Source organism: Embiotoca jacksoni, unplaced genomic scaffold, assembly GCF_022577435.1.
Source record: "Embiotoca jacksoni isolate LCO1_2020_lvr unplaced genomic scaffold, fEmbJac1.0.p SCAF_27, whole genome shotgun sequence".
Classification (NCBI taxonomy): domain Eukaryota; kingdom Metazoa; phylum Chordata; class Actinopteri; family Embiotocidae; genus Embiotoca; species Embiotoca jacksoni.
Genome location: NW_027185378.1, coordinates 573276 through 590146, shown reverse-complemented (window position 1 = coordinate 590146; position 16871 = coordinate 573276). Strand labels below are relative to the sequence as shown.

General features: G+C 46.3%; 1 protein-coding gene across 1 annotated transcript; it reads right to left on the bottom strand.

Annotated features, from left to right (window-relative positions):
• Positions 1–1406: 1406 nt before the first annotated feature.
• On the bottom strand, positions 1407–13675 carry frmd6 (FERM domain containing 6). Its single transcript, XM_069160556.1, has 13 exons — positions 13528–13675; positions 12982–13072; positions 11460–11539; positions 10779–10855; positions 10517–10703; positions 9342–9497; positions 9127–9192; positions 8490–8558; positions 5484–5658; positions 4830–5138; positions 4543–4674; positions 4311–4402; positions 1407–4160 (listed from the first exon to the last, which is right to left on the bottom strand). The coding sequence occupies exons 1-13, from the start codon at positions 13624–13626 to the stop codon at positions 3861–3863; spliced, it is 1833 nt and encodes a 610-aa protein (XP_069016657.1). The 5' UTR covers positions 13627–13675; the 3' UTR covers positions 1407–3860.
• Positions 13676–16871: the final 3196 nt, after the last annotated feature.

The following is a 16871-nucleotide window of genomic DNA, read 5'->3' as shown; positions in this document are numbered from 1 at the left end:
AGCAACGGCAACGGCTTCTTCAACTGCACCGGTTAAACGGTTAGTCCATCCATTCATACGTACACGTCACTTCCGCTACCCTTTGTTGCAGTAGTAAACTAATCCTTGCCGGTGGAGAAGCTCCTGAGCGCTACTGCTAGCTCGGCTGTCACAATTTAGGACACAATTTCATATAAATATTTTAATTCTGACAAAAAAAAAGTATTTTATTATAGGTTTTATTTAGGATGTTCTAACCGGATGTATTTTGTATATGTCATTTGTCTAGCGTTACACCGTTGACACTGTAGTTGGTCCCTATGTCCACTAGAGGGCAGAGAAACACAACCTTTGAATATAACGTCTGTATAAATATACGGGTGCCGTTGAGGGTCTGAGTTTAGATGGCCTGAACCGATCTGACGGTGTATCATACGGTGACCCATATACGTATATATGTCTAAAGGATGAACCCCGAACCTGATTAGCACAAATGCTAACCGCTTCAGCCACGTCACCCTGCCACAAACACTTCCGGTGAAGACTTTTAAAATAAAAGATTCCAGAAGAACACGTAATATGTACATACTTTCAGTAACTTTTTCGTCTCCTTTAGAGTTAAATAAATGGCAAGTAATGAACTGGAAAAAACTGATTTAATAACAATAATTTTAGCTTCTGTAAATAAATGGTTTGGTTGTGAAAAATTGTACTTTATTATCTTATATATTATTTTATTATTATTTTACTTTGTTTGTTTGTTGTTTGTTTTTAATATTGTCCAATATCCACATTCAGAGATGCAAATTTTCTGGATCCAAATATTCCTTCTAGGACCTCAGAGTGGTTAATACATTTCAACTATTCAGTTTAAAAAAATAAGTAACGTACCACTTAAAAACACAACTAGAAGAGTTTATAATTGTCCTCGTTGAGTTTTCTATCGCACTTATATTCAGGAAATTGCACCTGTGTCAAGAATTATGCACTTGGACAACATCAATAAACCAAATGTGGCTTGTATATCCATTCATTCACAGCTCTGTTCACAGACGCGCACCTGAACACAGAATGATGTCACTTCCTGTGTTAAAGCTCCAACTTGTGTTCAGTATCGGAACTGCAGAAATATGTGACTGTTTCTGCTTTTTGTTTACATTCAGTTTTTAGTTTGATTTGATGCATCAGCTCATCAGAGGAGTCTCATGTGTGGTACAACACTGCCACCTCCAGGTCAGAGTGACACTTACATGACAGAACGTTGTGTGTCCACCAGGGGGCAGCATGAGGTCAGGGAAAGCTCTGAGCATGTGCAGTAGTTTTACTGTGTTTTAGAGGTAGTTTTATAGTTTGTGTTGTAGATATTTGTGGATTAAAGACAGATAAACTTTATTAGAATCTCTGTGAACAGACGAGTCAGCAGAAGCTCTGGTAGATAAATGTACCTGTTTATTGGATATTGAGGGCGTTAGTACCAGAAGGCACGGACCAGACTTCATCTTTTTTTTTGTTTTTTTTGTTTCGTCCTTTCACAGAAAGGATGAAGGACACACACATACAGACTTTTACACAGTGTAAGTTAGAACACATGATGAACACATTAAGGACACGGGTTATGGCTGTATGGCTGTGTACCCCAACACATGCTGTTTTAATACGAGACATCGCTGTCCTTTAAAATATGACTTAAGACATTTTCCATTAATGAGTCGTTATAATTTTAAAATGGAGGAAAAGAGGAGATTCGTGTGTTTGTGTCTCTTTAAAAAAAAAAAACGTCGTTCTGGAAGCTGGAAGAATAAAACGGAGCTCAGACCAGCAGGACTGAGTTCACAAAGTCACAGCTGACAAGTTTGTGAGCTGACGGAGGTAAAACTATTAAACCGTTTGTCTCCTCGCGTCTGTTTTCGGCTGAACGACCGAACGGTCGATACGTAAAAGTCAGGTCGATGCGTCTCGGCTTTTAGAAGCTGTGACATCAGGATGATGTGACATCAGTGTTTCCTGTTTTCAAAGGCTGTGTTACAGGAAACCCACCGAGGACATACACGCCTGACAGACAGAAAAAAAAAAAAATACCATCCTGGAAGTCTGCGGATGTCCAAACAAGGTCCCAGTCAGATGTATTGGACGTCTCCATGACGTGTTTTTCTGAACCCGTATAGACGGTTCTGTCACCGATCATCTGCTCACCGCTGATAAAAAAAAAACTGTCTGCAGCATCATCAACATCTGTATCCAGGTGACGTTTGATTGGCATCTGTGTCGCTCAGTCGAACCTCGACATCTGCAGGTGAGGTTCACACCTGGGTGATTATACATTATTATTGATCTGTTTATTTATTTTGGAAATTACATTTTTGCGTCGTTGATTGATTAATTATTTAATTATTGCTTCTTACTTCCTGGTTATCCTTCCTGTTATTTGGGGCTGAGCGGGTTAAAAAACAACAACAACAACAACCAACATCTGTACTTTTAACGAGTATGAAAATAAACTTTAAGCGTCAAAGTAAAGTCTGACATGTTGGAAAACAAATGACTGAGAGGTAAATTCATCTTTAGCTTCGATTCGCGTAAAACCATGGAAACACATCAAAAGCTCCTGATTTAACGTGTTATTCACCAACATGTGTTCACGCGTCAAATATAAAATGTGTTTCATACTTCATGTCCTGTCACGATGAAACGGACACAACATGACGAGTTGTTAGAGCTACGGAGGAGCTGGAGGACAGATGTTGTCACCTCTGGACCGAACGCAGCTGCTTCCTTCATACTGAGTTGAATATTAATCTGACAGATATGAAAAAGAATCAGCTTGAAAACTGACATTATTGAAAGAAAACGGTCTGAAAGGGTTAAACTCCGGCACTTTGTCTCGTCCTCGTTTAAACGCTCAGAGGATGAAAATCCGGTTACTGATTATTGAAACACTTCCTGTCTCCAATTAAAACCACAAAACCGTAAAAGAGTCTTTGTTGTTCGGGAGCTGCGTCCTGATTCCTGTTCCTCTGTGACACTGAAGAAAATGTCCGACACGTCGTTCACAGAGAAAACCCAATGTCTCCGCGGGCTTCAGGTCCAAGAGGAAAATAAAACTCCAGTTCAAAGGAGAAGAGGAGGAAAAAGACGCTTGTTTGTTTTGTCTCGCAGCCAATCAGGCTCCATTTTGAGTCCGTGTCCAGGAGGAGGTTTTTGCGGCTGCGAGTCCGAACGTGTCGGAACTCGCTCAACCTCATTCCTGCGGAGGAACTCAGATCTCGAGAGGACGCTTGGAGACATCGAGCGGTTCGAAGGTTTCTGATTGTCGAGGCGGGTTCGTCCTGCGTCGATGACGAAGGCACGTCGGCGGTTCAGTCTGAGGGGCGTTTGGCACGCTGCACTTCCTGCTGAGGTAAAACAGGAGGAGAGAGACGGGGAGTGGGGGTGGGCGGCGTGGCCTCTCTCTCCCCGAGGATTATGGGTGTTCTCTTTGAAATGCAGCTGCAGAAGTAACGTGGACTCTGAAGCAGGTGCGTCTTTGGTTTGTAGCTTCCTGTCGTCCACAGAACGCCTTCGATTGGCTCGTCATGTCGCCGCCGCTCTGAGTAACTTCCTGTGGTTCAGGAAGCAGTTTGGAGGCGAGTTAGAATTTAAAAAAAAAGAAGAAGATCCCTTTGTTTCCTTTGACGCCGGGAGCAGTTCAGTTCTTTGTTTCAGTTGTTTGTTCTGAAAGTTTCACCCACAATCCTCCATGTTTGTTCATTTCTAATATCGATTCCATGTCGGCTGCTTCGCAGCGGGAAAAGTCTGCTCCCTGTCAGTCTGCTCATCGCTGCTCTGTCTCGTTCCCTGAGGCCTGACATGTGTCCAGAGGTCACCCAGAGGTCACCGTGAGGTCACACCACGAACTCGGGGACCTCCTCGCTGGTCAGATCCAGGGAGAAGTACTTGTTGGTTCTCTTGATGGGAAACGGGTGCTGCTCTCCGAGCATGCCGGCGCGCTGATCTGCCAGGTTCTGGTAGCCGCCGCCGCCGCCGCCGTCGCTCAGCTCCTGAGCGCAGCCGAATGTGTAGCTGTGGGCGGTGTCCTGGCAGAGCTCCGCCCACTGCAGGCAGTCCTTCTGGTAGAGCCGGATGTCGTCCAGCGACTGGCTGTGGCGGTCGGTGGAGGACGGAGGCTTCCTGCACGCGGACGTCTGGGAGGAGGAAGAGGAGACAGAGCACACCATGAAGCAGCCAATCAAACAGGGTGTCACATGACGACGTCAGACGTTAGATTTCTCAGAACTCAGCTGCGGTATTTTTATAAAAATGAAGACATTGCAGTGAAAATAAAGGTGAGCGACCTGCGGCAGCGACTCGATGCTCTGTCCTCTCATCTTGACGACGGTCTCCGAGGAGCTGGAGGTGGACGAGCTGACGTCTTTGACGATCAGTCCTGGAAGGAAACCAGCGAATGTTTCAGAATGGAAATGATTTTCACAACCCTGCAGTTCTTCGGGTTCGTTAACACGCTGCAGTTTGAAAAGCATCCTGCAGAGGCAGCGGTGAGCGCAGACAGGAGGAGCCGTGACGTACCTGAGTATCCATTGTTCTGATCCGGAGACATGGTCAGCATGTCCTCGGTAATGTGGATGCAGAGCTCCTGATCCAGAACCATCTCGTGGAGCTCCTCGTAGTCTTTGGGGTCGTCTACCAGCATCTCGATCTCTGCAGGGACCGACGTCACAGTTATGAAGTCTCAAAACAGATGGGACCTCTCTGAACCTGCGGCTTTCTGCCTGATACCAGCCGGGCGAGGAGCCGTCGATGTTTGTGGTTCATTCTAACACGTTTTCCTAATCATTGAAATGTATCGTTTTTACCCTCATCGTCGAGGATGCGCTCCTTGCCGCTGCTCTCGATGCCCGAGGTGTGCGAGCTGCCGTGGCTGGTGGTGGACGAGCTGCAGGTCCGGAGGGGCCGGTGCGGGGCCTGACCCGGGGCCCGGAAGCTGTCGGTCTCGATGCCGGAGGTGTGCGAGCTGCCGTGGCTGGTGGTGGAGTGGCGGGACAGACGCTTGTGGTGAGACACGCTGCCGGCGCTGCTGCCGCTGGCGCGGGAACGTTTGTCCAGCTGCTCCATGTCGAGCTCCAGGGCGTCGCTGATGTACGACTCGCGGTACTGCTTCTTCTCTGAGGACGGAGACACACATGCACGCACGCACGCACGCGCACACGCACACGCACACGCACACACACACACACACACACACACACACAGTTTAATGGTTAACACACTGGATGGAGATCAGGATGTCTTCTATGTCACAAAACTCTGAATAGTGACGTTAAATATTCAGTTAGACTTTTTTTGTTTCAAGTGTAAAAACAGGAATGAGACATTTGAAATGGCGCGACGTCCTCCGGCGGCTCTGATGTCATGTTTGTCTTCCTGTCGACGTCGCCAGCAGCCCTCTGATCTTGAAACTTTACAACTCCAATGTCGTTACGTTGAGTAGCAGGGCGACCTGAACGTACCTTCATTCTCCTCCAGCCGGCGGACCTGCTTCAGAACCGGCTGCAGGTTCATGTAGAGCCGGTGACTGTTGCTCAGCAGCTGCAGGAGGTGACGTGAACGCAGCGGACAGCCGGTGTAGTACATGAGTTTACGAGCTGAAGGCAGGCCGTCGGGGAGGATCTCAAACTTCTTCCCCTGAGAACACAGACACACGAGCGTTGGCGAGAGGATTTGCTGCCGTCAATAAATGAAGATTATAAACAGGAAGCTGGATCTGGATCCAGCAGCAGATTCAGTCCTTAGGTTGATGACTTCATCTCAGCTGTCAGCAGCAGCAGATCAAACACTCCCCCTACTTTTAAATCTTGATGCTAAGGATGATCTAAAGTCCTTCTAACTGAAACCATCCGATCATGTGGTATTCGTTGAGCCTCGTCCCTCCGCCCGCTCCGTTCTCCGTCTCCCCTGCAGCGGAGGTGGAGGATGACTCGTGGGGTTTGGTGGAGGGGAGCGTCTGTTATTGTGGAGCAGGGTGTGACGGGGCCCCGAGAGGCCCTCAAGAGTCCACAGTGAAACCACAGCCACGCCACCGCTCGCTGCAGACTGCAGAGAAACCACCGACGAAAACAGGAAGTCTCTAACGTGAGCCCATGAACCTAAATTAAGACCAAACCAGAACTTTAAACTCTACAAAACAAGGCCTGCAGAGTCCTGCAGAGTCCGATCCAACAAAAAACACCAGACGAACACAAAGAGACATGAAACAGATTCACAGCAAGCTGCTCGGCCTCCCTGTGGTTACTGAAGTAAACGAAGCTGCGTTCAGCTTCATGATTCAACTTCAGATTTAACAGGATCTGATTTAAAGAGCACCGACACAAAACATGGAATATATATATATATATAGATATAAGTATATATCTATATATATTAGATTAAATTAGATTTAGACTTTATTAATCCCACAGTGGGAAAATTTAGTCATCACAGCAGCATAGAAAAACAAAAAGGTGCACACAATATGAAAACATTTACAAACACTTATAAGATATAAGAAATAAGACTATTTATTTCTAGAAAAAAATAAGAGCTATATGTGTATATATATATATATATATATATATACACACACACACACACACACACACACACAGTGGTGTGAAAAAGTGTTTGCCCCCTTCCTGATTTCCAATATTTTTGCATGTCTGTCACACTTAAATGTTTCAGATCATCAAACAAATTTAAATATTAGTCAAAGATAACACAAGTAAACACAAAATGCAGTTTTTAAATGAAGGTTTTTATTATTAAGGGAGAAAAAAAAAAAAATCCAAATCCACATGGTCCTGTGTGAAAAAGTGTTTGCCCCCTCCTGTTAAAACATAACTTAACTGTGGTTTATCACACCTGAGTTCAATTTCTCTAGCCACACCCAGGCCTGATTACTGCCACACCTGTTCTCAATCAAGAAATCACTTAAATAGGACCTGCCTGACAAAGTGAAGTTGACCAAAAGATCCTCAAAAGATAGACATCATGCCAAGATCCAAAGAAATTCAGGAACAAATGAGAAAGAAAGTAATTGAGATCTATCAGTCTGGAAAAGGTTATAAAGCCATTTCTAAAGCTTTGGGACTCCAGTGAACCACAATGAGAGCCATTATCCACAAATGGAGAAAACATGGAACAGTGGTGAACCTTCCCAGGAGTGGCCGGCCGACCAAAATTACCCCAAGAGCACAGCGACGACTCATCTGAGAGGTCACAAAAGACCCCACAACAACATCCAGAGAACTGCAGGCCTCACTTGCCTTAGTTAAGGTCAGTGTTCATGACTCCACCATAAGAAAGAGACTGGGCAAAAATGGCCTGCATGGCAGAGTTCCAAGATGAAAACCACCGCTGAGCAAAAAGAACATTAAGGCTCATCTCATTTTTGCCAGAAAACATCTTGATGATCCCCAAGACTTTTGGGAAAATACTCTGTGGACTGACGAGACAAAAGTTGAACTTTTTGGAAGGTGTGTTTCCCATTACATCTGGCGTAAAAGTAACACAGCATTTCAGAACAAGAACATCATACCAACAGTAAAATATGGTGGTGGTAGTGTGATGGTCTGGGGCTGTTTTGATGCTTCAGGACCTGGAAGACTTGCTGTGATAAATGGAACCATGAATTCTACTGTCTACCAAAAAATCCTGAAGGAGAATGTCCGGCCATCTGTTCGTGACCTCAAGCTGAAACCAACTTGGGTTCTGCAGCAGGACAATGATCCAAAACACACCAGCAAGTCCACCTCTGAATGGATGAAGAAAAACAAAATGAAGACTTTGGAGTGGCCTAGTCAAAGTCCTGACCTGAATCCTATTGAGATGCTGTGGCATGACCTTAAAAAGGCGGTTTGTGCTGGAAAACCCTCCAATGTGGCTGAATTACAACAACTCTGCAAAGATGAGTGGGCCAAAATTCCTCCACAGCGCTGTAAAAGACTCATTGCAAGTTATCGCAAACGCTTGATTGCAGCTGTTGCTGCTAAGGGTGGCCCAACCAGTTATTAGGTTTAGGGGGCAAACACTTTTTCACACAGGGTCATGTGGGTTTTGATTTTTTTTCCCTCCCTTAATAATAAAAACCTTCATTTAAAAACTGCATTTTGTGTTTACTTGTGTTATCTTTGACTAATATTTAAATTTGTTTGATGATCTGAAACATTTAAGTGACAAACATGCAAAAAAATAAGAAATCAGGACGGGGCAAACACTTTTTCACACCACTGTATATATATATATATATATACAGAAAATCCTGCAGCTGGTTACAGGAAACTGAATGTAGTGTAGAGAGTGAGTTTGTGTATGTGTGTGTGTGCTCGTGAGAGAAAGTCTTTCTAAATCCTTGATTGGTTCCAGAGGACCTGCAGGCTGCAGATAAAAAGCTGTTGGACGTCTCTGAGCAGCAGCGAGGCGTTCACAGACCTCACTGACAGTCAGTAAAAAGGAAACATGTTTATCTGCCTGTGACTCACCACAAACACTAGCTTGCCCACGTTGGTCCAGGGGAAGTCGTACAGCAGCTGCCTCACTGAGCCAACGTTCTGCAACACATCGGGGGGGGATTTTAAAAGGAGAAGCAGAGAAACTCTGCATCCTGACAGCAGCTTCGTTCAGCTCAGTGACATCTGAACGATTAATTGATGTCTGTTTTGTCCAATCAGAACCGCGAGGGCAGCGAGGTGCTGCTGTCTGTCTGATTGGACATCTGTCTTGTCTTCAGTAGTGAGAGTTTACAGGCTGAGCTTCCTGTTTTCTCTCCTATTGAGTTCATTCAGACTTTGTGTTTTATTTATTTATCCTTTATTTATTCTGTTTACTGTTGAATCTCAGGTTTCCCCCTCTTTATTTTTTTGAAAATAAATATTTGAATTGGCTAATCTTCACCTGTTTGTTGGGGCAGACACATTATCATTGACTCAGCTGTATTTATAGAGCACCTTTTATCACCTTATAGCCCCTTATAGCACCTAATAGCACCTGGCAGCCCAAAGTACTTCAGATCAGACCACACACATTAAAACAAATGCAACGAAACAGACAAATGAACAAGCTAACAAACAGAACAAGTTTTAAAAAGAGATGTAAGTCAGTGTAAAATTAAAACTGTACCTGGAATATTTGGATGCCGCGCAAAGTCAGTCCCAACGTCAGAGACGCTTCAACTTCTTTTTTGTCCTGTTTAAACAGAGAAAACTCAGATGAAGATGAAGGAGAAGAACCTGAATATGCCGCTACACAACTGAAAACACAAAATGATATCTCCTTCAACAATAAAACTGTGTCTGTGATGGTACGTCCGACCTGGAGATCACCTGATCTCTCACCTTGTAGAGTCTGTAATAGTGGACCGTGACGTCATCGAGCTGGGCACTCTCCTTGATGTACTTGAGGTGAGCCTCTGAAGCGGTGAGGGCGAACTGGTCTTTGTGCATGTTGGGGATGTGTCTCAGGATGTACTCACGGCCACGCTTGGCAATCACCTGATCAGGAACAGAGAGGGAGAACCATCAGACCTGAAGAGCTCCACTCAGGGTACCAGAGAGGGAGAACCATCAGGTTTGAAGAGCTCCACTCAGAGTACCAGAGAGGGAGAACCATCAGGTCTGAAGAGCTCCACTCAGGGTACCAGAGAGGGAGAACCATCAGGTCTGAAGAGCTCCACTCAGGGTACCAGAGAGGGAGAACCATCAGGTCTGAAGAGCTCCACTCAGGGTACCAGAGAGGGAGAACCATCAGGTCTGAAGAGCTCCACTCAGAGTACCAGAGAGGGAGAACCATCAGGTCTGAAGAGCTCCACTCAAAGTACCAGAGAGGGAGAACCATCAGGTCTGAAGAGCTCCACTCAGGGTACCAGAGAGGAAGAACCATCAGGTCTGAAGAGCTCCACTCAGGGTACCAGAGAGGGAGAACCATCAGGTCTGAAGAGCTCCACTCAGGGTACCAGAGAGGGAGACGGAGCTGTGAGCTGCAGAACAGACTGACGTCAGAATCAGAGACACTCACACTGAGCTCTGAAGGTTTGTAAAGTCACAGAGCTTCTTAAGCTCCTAAATCTGAAGGAGATTTACACTCTTCATCTACTGGAGGACAGAAAAACACTCTTCATCATCAAACTGTTTCCTGTCACCGCTGCTTTCAGGGCCGATAAGGAGGCAGGAGGCTAATCACAGGAAGTGGAGGGCAATCAGAGGGGTGGGGCTGTTGGATTCAGAGGGTTGGGGGGGTGGAGGGGTGTCGCCTTGGTAACTGCAGCATTTCTCAAGATTAAAAAAAAACAAAAAAAACCCAGAGTGTGCCACTTCCAGGGACAGAAATAAACTGTGTTCCAGTTCTCATCATCACACAGACTCAGATGTGCGTGTTATAATGGAGGGAGACCGTGCGAAGTGTTCAGGTCAGAGAGACAACGCGTCACCTTCTGTTTGTGATATTAATGCGAGATGATAACGAGGTGCAGAACAACAGGAAGCGTCAGTCAAGACGTGTTGGACGCACTCACCCACGGGGGGAAGTAGGCCTCCGGTTCAAAGTACTTCCCAAAGTGCTTGTTGCGTTTGAAGTTTCCGAGGTCGGCCTGCAGGGCGAAGGCTGCCAGCAGGAAGTAGGCCTCCTCCCTCTGGATGCACTGAGACAGCAGCACCTTCTTCCTCAGGTGCCAGTAGTAGTAGTACCTGGCTACTCGGTCGCTGCGGGCGGACAGAGAGCACGTTTATAACAACGCCTGCGACGGGTGAACTAACAGGGGAAGCAGCTCCACTGACCTGATCAACCTCCCGTTCTCCACGTAGTACTGAGCCCGGAAGTGGATGATCATTGGCGGCCCGAACTGATCGATACCCTGGAAAACAATGAACGGAGGTTTGTTTACTGAGAGCAGCAGAATCTGACGTCCGCGAGTGAGATGAGAGCGAACGAGACGTTAGCTTAGTGTAAAGGATGACATGAAACGGTTTGAAGATATGTCTTCCAACAGCTCTGAAGTTAGCTAGCGTACGATCTGTCCGTATTCAGACATTCATATTCAAAAGACAGACGTATGGGCTGCATTTCATGATGATTGACAGCCGTGTTGTCAGGCGCGACACCAACTGCGTGATGACTGCATAGATCTGTGAATTATCTGTGGTTTTGTGCAGCTCCACATAAGACTATGAAAACATTTGAGGCTCTTTTAGATGTTCAGATTCCTGAAGCGACGTTTGACCTAAATTCATCCTGCAGAAGGACGACAATCCGAAACATCCACAGTCGTCCCCCCACCCCCAGGACCCCGACATCCACATCACGGGGTCAGTCTGGGGTCACATCCAGAGACAGGTGACCCTGAGAGACACCTATTTGTCTGTAAACACACATGCAGCTCTTCTATTCCTACTAATCGAAACCTGTCTGACAGTGAGCATCGTCTGTGTAAGATTACTGATCATCAGATCATCTCTCACCTTGCTGGCTTCTCTCTTCCACTCTTTGGGGCAGTATTTGGACAGTTTCTGATCCAGCTCCATGTAGATGTGTTCATTATCTGCAGAGAGAGAGAGAGAAAGAGAGAGAGAGAAAGCGACCAGAGAGCTTTAGACGAGTCTCATTTAACATATTCCTCATTCCAATCATAAGACCACATTTCCCACAAACCCTGGCGCTTTCTGTTGTTGCCGTCAGCCGGCATCAGTTTGTTTTGATGGTGAGAGGAGAAGGGGCGGAGCCTCGGTGGTTGGAAGTTTTGGTCATAAAGTCTGTTTTATTTTGAAACTTTGTGCTTTGTCGTGAGTTTTGCAAAATTGCAAGCTGCTGTAAATATTATGGAGATTGTTTGAATTTGAATTATGGAGAAAATAAAGATTGTGATTTCCTGGAGGGACTGAATCTAAAACCCAAAAGATATTCAGTTTACAATCAGCGACTGTTCGAGCTGGAAACTGTAAAATCTTTGTGATTTTTCTTTCATGAATGACTTCATTACTTCAATTATTAAAGAGCTGCAGATTCATTTGAAGTAAAGACAGCTCAGCTTCTTGGACATTTAAACCAGCCAGAAATCAGCAGCTTTTATTATGTTAACAACGTTCAGACTCAGACGGTAACAGAAAAGAACTTTCCTGCCTCATTAACTCTGGATATATTTCTATATAAATGTTTCTATTATTTCAGACATCTATCTATAAGATATTTCTATTAGTTTAGTTTAGATTAATATTGTATTTTTATTTGTATATAATGTGCATTTACATTTTTTTTAAATATTTAATATTTTTTACTACCTTTCTTTTTTATTGTAATTTTTTTATTGCTTTGCCCTGTATATGCTGCTGTAACATAAAAAAAAAAAAAAAGCCCTTTGAGGGATTAATAAAGTATCTATCTATCTATTTCTATCTGATCTGTCAGTGGATCTGCTGTTGTCAGGGGACAGAGGGGGACACCCAGACAGATCTGATGGGGTCGGGGGACAGCGGGGGACACAGAGAGGGTGGGTGGCCTCTGTTTGCCTTGGGGATTTCACGCTGTTCAGACAAGCACTTCAGGAATGTCCCACAATCAGACTCATTGGCTCCTGCTCCGCTGACCCGCGATTGGCTCATCTGCAGGCTAGCTGTCCGAAAACACTGCCGGTGCAGTTTCCTCTCCCTCTGCAGCTGCCGGCGGCCATCAGAGCGTCTGACCTGCGGCTGCACAGAGACAGTGACTCATCCCCGACGGACGACGCTCTACGGGGCGACTCACTGTCAAAAACAACTCCAGGCCTGAAACAATGGGAGCCAGTCAGGACCGGGAAGACCCAGGTCCTGGGAGACCACCTGGGAGACCGCTATTACGGACAGGTGAGAGGTGCTGCGTTTACACCTCCTTCCTGTTACCAGTCTGTTTGGTGGTGTTTGGTAGTGTGTGAGTGTGTGTGTGTGTGTGTGTGTGTGTGTGTGTGTGTGTGTGTGTGTGTGTGTGTGTGTGTGTGTGTGTGTGTGTTACTCTGGATGACGCTCAGTCCAAACAGGTGACAGTCCTTCAACCTCAGCAGGTCACAGACCTGGACCAGCAGCTCCTGGCACAAAGTCTTCACCTGAGGAGGTTCAGACACAAACAATCACAGGCCGTTCGGGAGTATGTGACGTACGAGTCGATGGAAAAGGAATATGAAGTTAGTCAGCTGAACTTAGACAGGAAGCAGAAGGAAGCAGGAAGTCTGTCTTTGTTTGAAGGTAATAAAACCTGCATGTTCCAGCTTAACTTACACGTTTTATCTTGTTAGTTTTATCCACACAAAAACTAAACTCTAAAAAGTTATTTTAAACAGATTTGAATTCAGATCCTGTGCACAGCTAAGCTAACTTCAGATTTATTGTACACATGACGACGATGATGATTTCATCTCAAATCTCAATAATGTCAAACTTTTCCTTTAAAGTTTGAAGGAGTGGAATCTATGAATGTAAAGTTTCTTCTGTTGTATTTAAACCAGATGTTCTTTGATTGACTCTGTGTACCGATTGGCCTGCCGTAAAGTCTCCTACTCACATTGACGATGACGTTGAGGGTGTCGTCGTTGGGCAGAAAGACACAGACACAGCGGCGGTCCTGCATGGCTTTGTTGTTGTGGAAGTTCAGTTTGTTCATCTTCGTGTGGCGAACACAGAACAGACCTCTCCGCCTGCTGTCCAGGCTCCGGGACACCCCCCACCCCACCCCCCCACCCCCCCGCCTCTCCCCCGAGACGACCCGGGTCCCCTCTGGACCTGCTTCAGCTGCAGCCCCGGACACACACACCGAAGGGCTCAGCGGGCCGGGCAGCTCTCACAGGACAGGGCATGAGGACCAGAGCTGCAGGCGGACACTGAAGGGGGGGGACATCAGAGATGACAGAGGACGTCATGTTAGAGCATCTCGTATGAAAACCTTTTCAACAGAAAACATCTGCACCGAGAAGCCTGACAGGAGACGTGGAGGACCGGAGAGAGGACGCGAGCGCTTCAGTTTATGATGTGACATCACGTCAGTGAGGGAGGAGAGGTGGGGTGGGTGGGGGACTCCAGAGGAACATGTGAACGTGTGTCTACACAGGAAGCGAGGACACGGAATAACAGCATGAAGGAAACACTAGACCGCGAGGCTCCAACCCAAAACCGGCTCCTCTCGGAACATTTCTGTCTCCTCGTTGCTTAAACGCGCTTTAATCCAGCGGAACAACAACACGTTGGCACTCAGAGGTTCACATGCTGACTGTGCGGCGTCGCCCTCGTCAGCTCCTCCTTTCCGTTGATGCGCTCTTCACTGTTTGAGTCCGTCTCGCGCGAGTCAGACTGCAGCTGTGTCTGCTGCAAAACTCCTTCAGTTTCTACTAAAGTCCGAGGGATGCCGACAGGGAAATACAGGCAATAAAAACACGCGCAAAACCATCTTTAATATCGATACGAACTCCTTCACTTAAAAAAACAACCAACATCAAACCGTTTGGAGGATTTCTCCGCACTGACGTTTAAGTTGTGATAAATTGTGACTTCTGCACCTGAGTACAAGTCAGGTTAATTAGTAATAATAATAACTTTCTTTATGTAGCACCTTTCATACATGAAATGCAGCTCAAAAGTGATTTACAAGAACAAAATCACATGCAGTGCTTCACATAAAGACATTTGAAAGTATAATAAAAACATATCAAATGTAGTTTACAAATAAGAAAAAAATAAAACGCATAAGAACAAATAAAATTTGACACAAGACATCACATTCATAAATTTAAATAGGGTTAAAATATAAAATATACCCATTTTAAAGGTGCAGATTTTACTGCATGCTTACCAGGGCTGCAAATAATGATTAATTTTATTATCAATAAGTAATCAATTGTCTGTTTGGTCTTTAAAAATGCAGAAAAATGTCGCCTAAAATATCCCGACCTAAATATATTCAGTTTATTATCATGAAGGAGCCACAAAACATTCACATTTAAAAATAATTCTAGCATGTTATTAATCGATCAACTCGCGGACCAATCACAGCAGCTCTGACGCTCACACCTCTGTTCCCTCTGTTATAAACACAACTGGATCTTTCCCCCGCTGGCCCGCCAGCGTCTCACAGCCGGAGGATGTGAAAAGTCTCAGATCCGACAAAAGAATATTAAAGAACAATCAGTTCGTGTGATCACTTCTTCCTGTGGACAACCTCCCACCTGGAAGTCACGTTGTCATTCCAAACAGAAAGGGACGGGCAGCAGGAAGGGTCCCGTTGCGGCGCGAGGAGCGATCGGCGTGTCAGGAGAGAGTTCGGGGGTTTCACTGCAGGGTGACAACCACCAGATGTCACGCAGCCATTTTTAGAAGCCGCGACGACGTGAGTCAAAGTGTTAAAACTCTCTGATGTCACTGATGCGGACAAACGGCCTCCTTCCCCCGAGGCCCGGACCTCTGCTGCAGTCGGGGGAACGGGCTTCGGACCCGCTTGGCTCTCCTGCGCCTCTGCGGGGACGAGCAGCGCCGTGTGCACGGCGGCCATAAATACACACTCTGTTGACATGCGGCATCGCTTCTCATCACGGCTGCTCGTTGGATACGCAGCGAGGCAGCAACTGGCCACTCAGCAGAGTGTGCTGATGAGACGTGACGGTGGCGGATCCCGGCGCTGCTGCTGACCTCGAACTGAACGCGCCGCTGCTGCGCTGCACAGACACACACACACACACACACACACACATCAGGAACAGGCTCTGTGGCTCTGTTCCTCTGCTGCCAGCTCCGTATGTCAGGTGCTGCTACAAGAACAGCTGAGCTGTGTGATGGCAGCCCGCTTAATGAGAAGCGAGACCCTTCTAATTGGATCACTTCACTCCGGCGCTCAGGCAGCCTGCAGAGACGGAGTGATGAACGTCGGCTGGGAGGGAGAGGAGGGCAGGAGGTAACTGGACTGACGGAGGAGACGCAGGAAGTGACACCGGGTCCAAAACCTCCCACTGGGGTTATCGTGAAGGGTTAACATCAGCTCCGCTGGAGATACCTCAGCTTTACAATTCATCACATCATGTTTCCTTGATTTTTTTCATGCTTCTGGCAGGTGATCGTTGTTAAAATGGTTTCTTTTTCATCCGGTTTGTGTTCATTGTTGTTTCCTGCTTTGTGCTGCAGCCAAAGTTAATGCAGTTTATTACGTTTTAGTCCTTAAAAAAACATGAATCCGCCCAGTTCTATCATAAGTATTTCGCACAGTGTCTGTAGCAGAAGGAGAACGGTGGTAAGACTGTGACGTGCTGCAGATCGGAGTTTTATTTTGAAAATTGATTGGATGCTCTTTGTCTGACCAGCCGATCTGCTCTGTTCAGCTTGTCGTGATTGAAAAAACAGATTCGGTACCTATTTAAGTTCTTAGAGTGCACCCCCCCTATCACAACCACCACAACACCTAAGCCCTTCGGAGACCAGACAATAAAAGCTGGAGACACTCACCCATCAGAGTCTGTCTGTCTCCGTAAACAACAGTTTAAAGCTCATGATCAGATTACGTCTCGGCTGTAACCGGACGTACGAGCCATCCCGGTGACACCTCCTTCATCACGCTGTTCTCGCCGGTGAGAGCAGACGCTCACGTTGGAGACACAAACTGCGTGTCGTCATTGTTTGTGGGTTTACGGGTGTGTTGTGTCACGTCTCTCAGAGGAGACGTTGCCGCAGCGGGACGTCCACAGGGAAGTAGAGGGTGGATTCTCTCCACCCTGTGAGGGACAGAGAGCTGGATAATGACATTACTGTTGCACCCACCCCCCACCAGCCCTGCACAGAGTGATGCAACACTACAGTCCATCTACAGCAGCAACAAAGAGCTCAGCTTCCTCCTGCCTTTCAGCCCCACACTGGGATTCTGTCAACGTG

Bases quoted from the DNA above. Each gene is read 5' to 3' on its own strand.
- frmd6 (XM_069160556.1), bottom strand. From the start codon at position 13,626: ATGAACAAACTGAACTTCCACAACAACAAAGCCATGCAGGACCGCCGC. The intron at 5,659-8,489 runs GTGAGTCACAGG...CTGTGTTCTCAG, and splicing joins TGGGCAAGCTAGTGTTTGTG to GGGAAGAAGTTTGAGATCCT. The intron at 4,403-4,542 runs GTACGTCACGGC...GTTTCCTTCCAG, and splicing joins TCAGAACAATGGATACTCAG to GACTGATCGTCAAAGACGTC.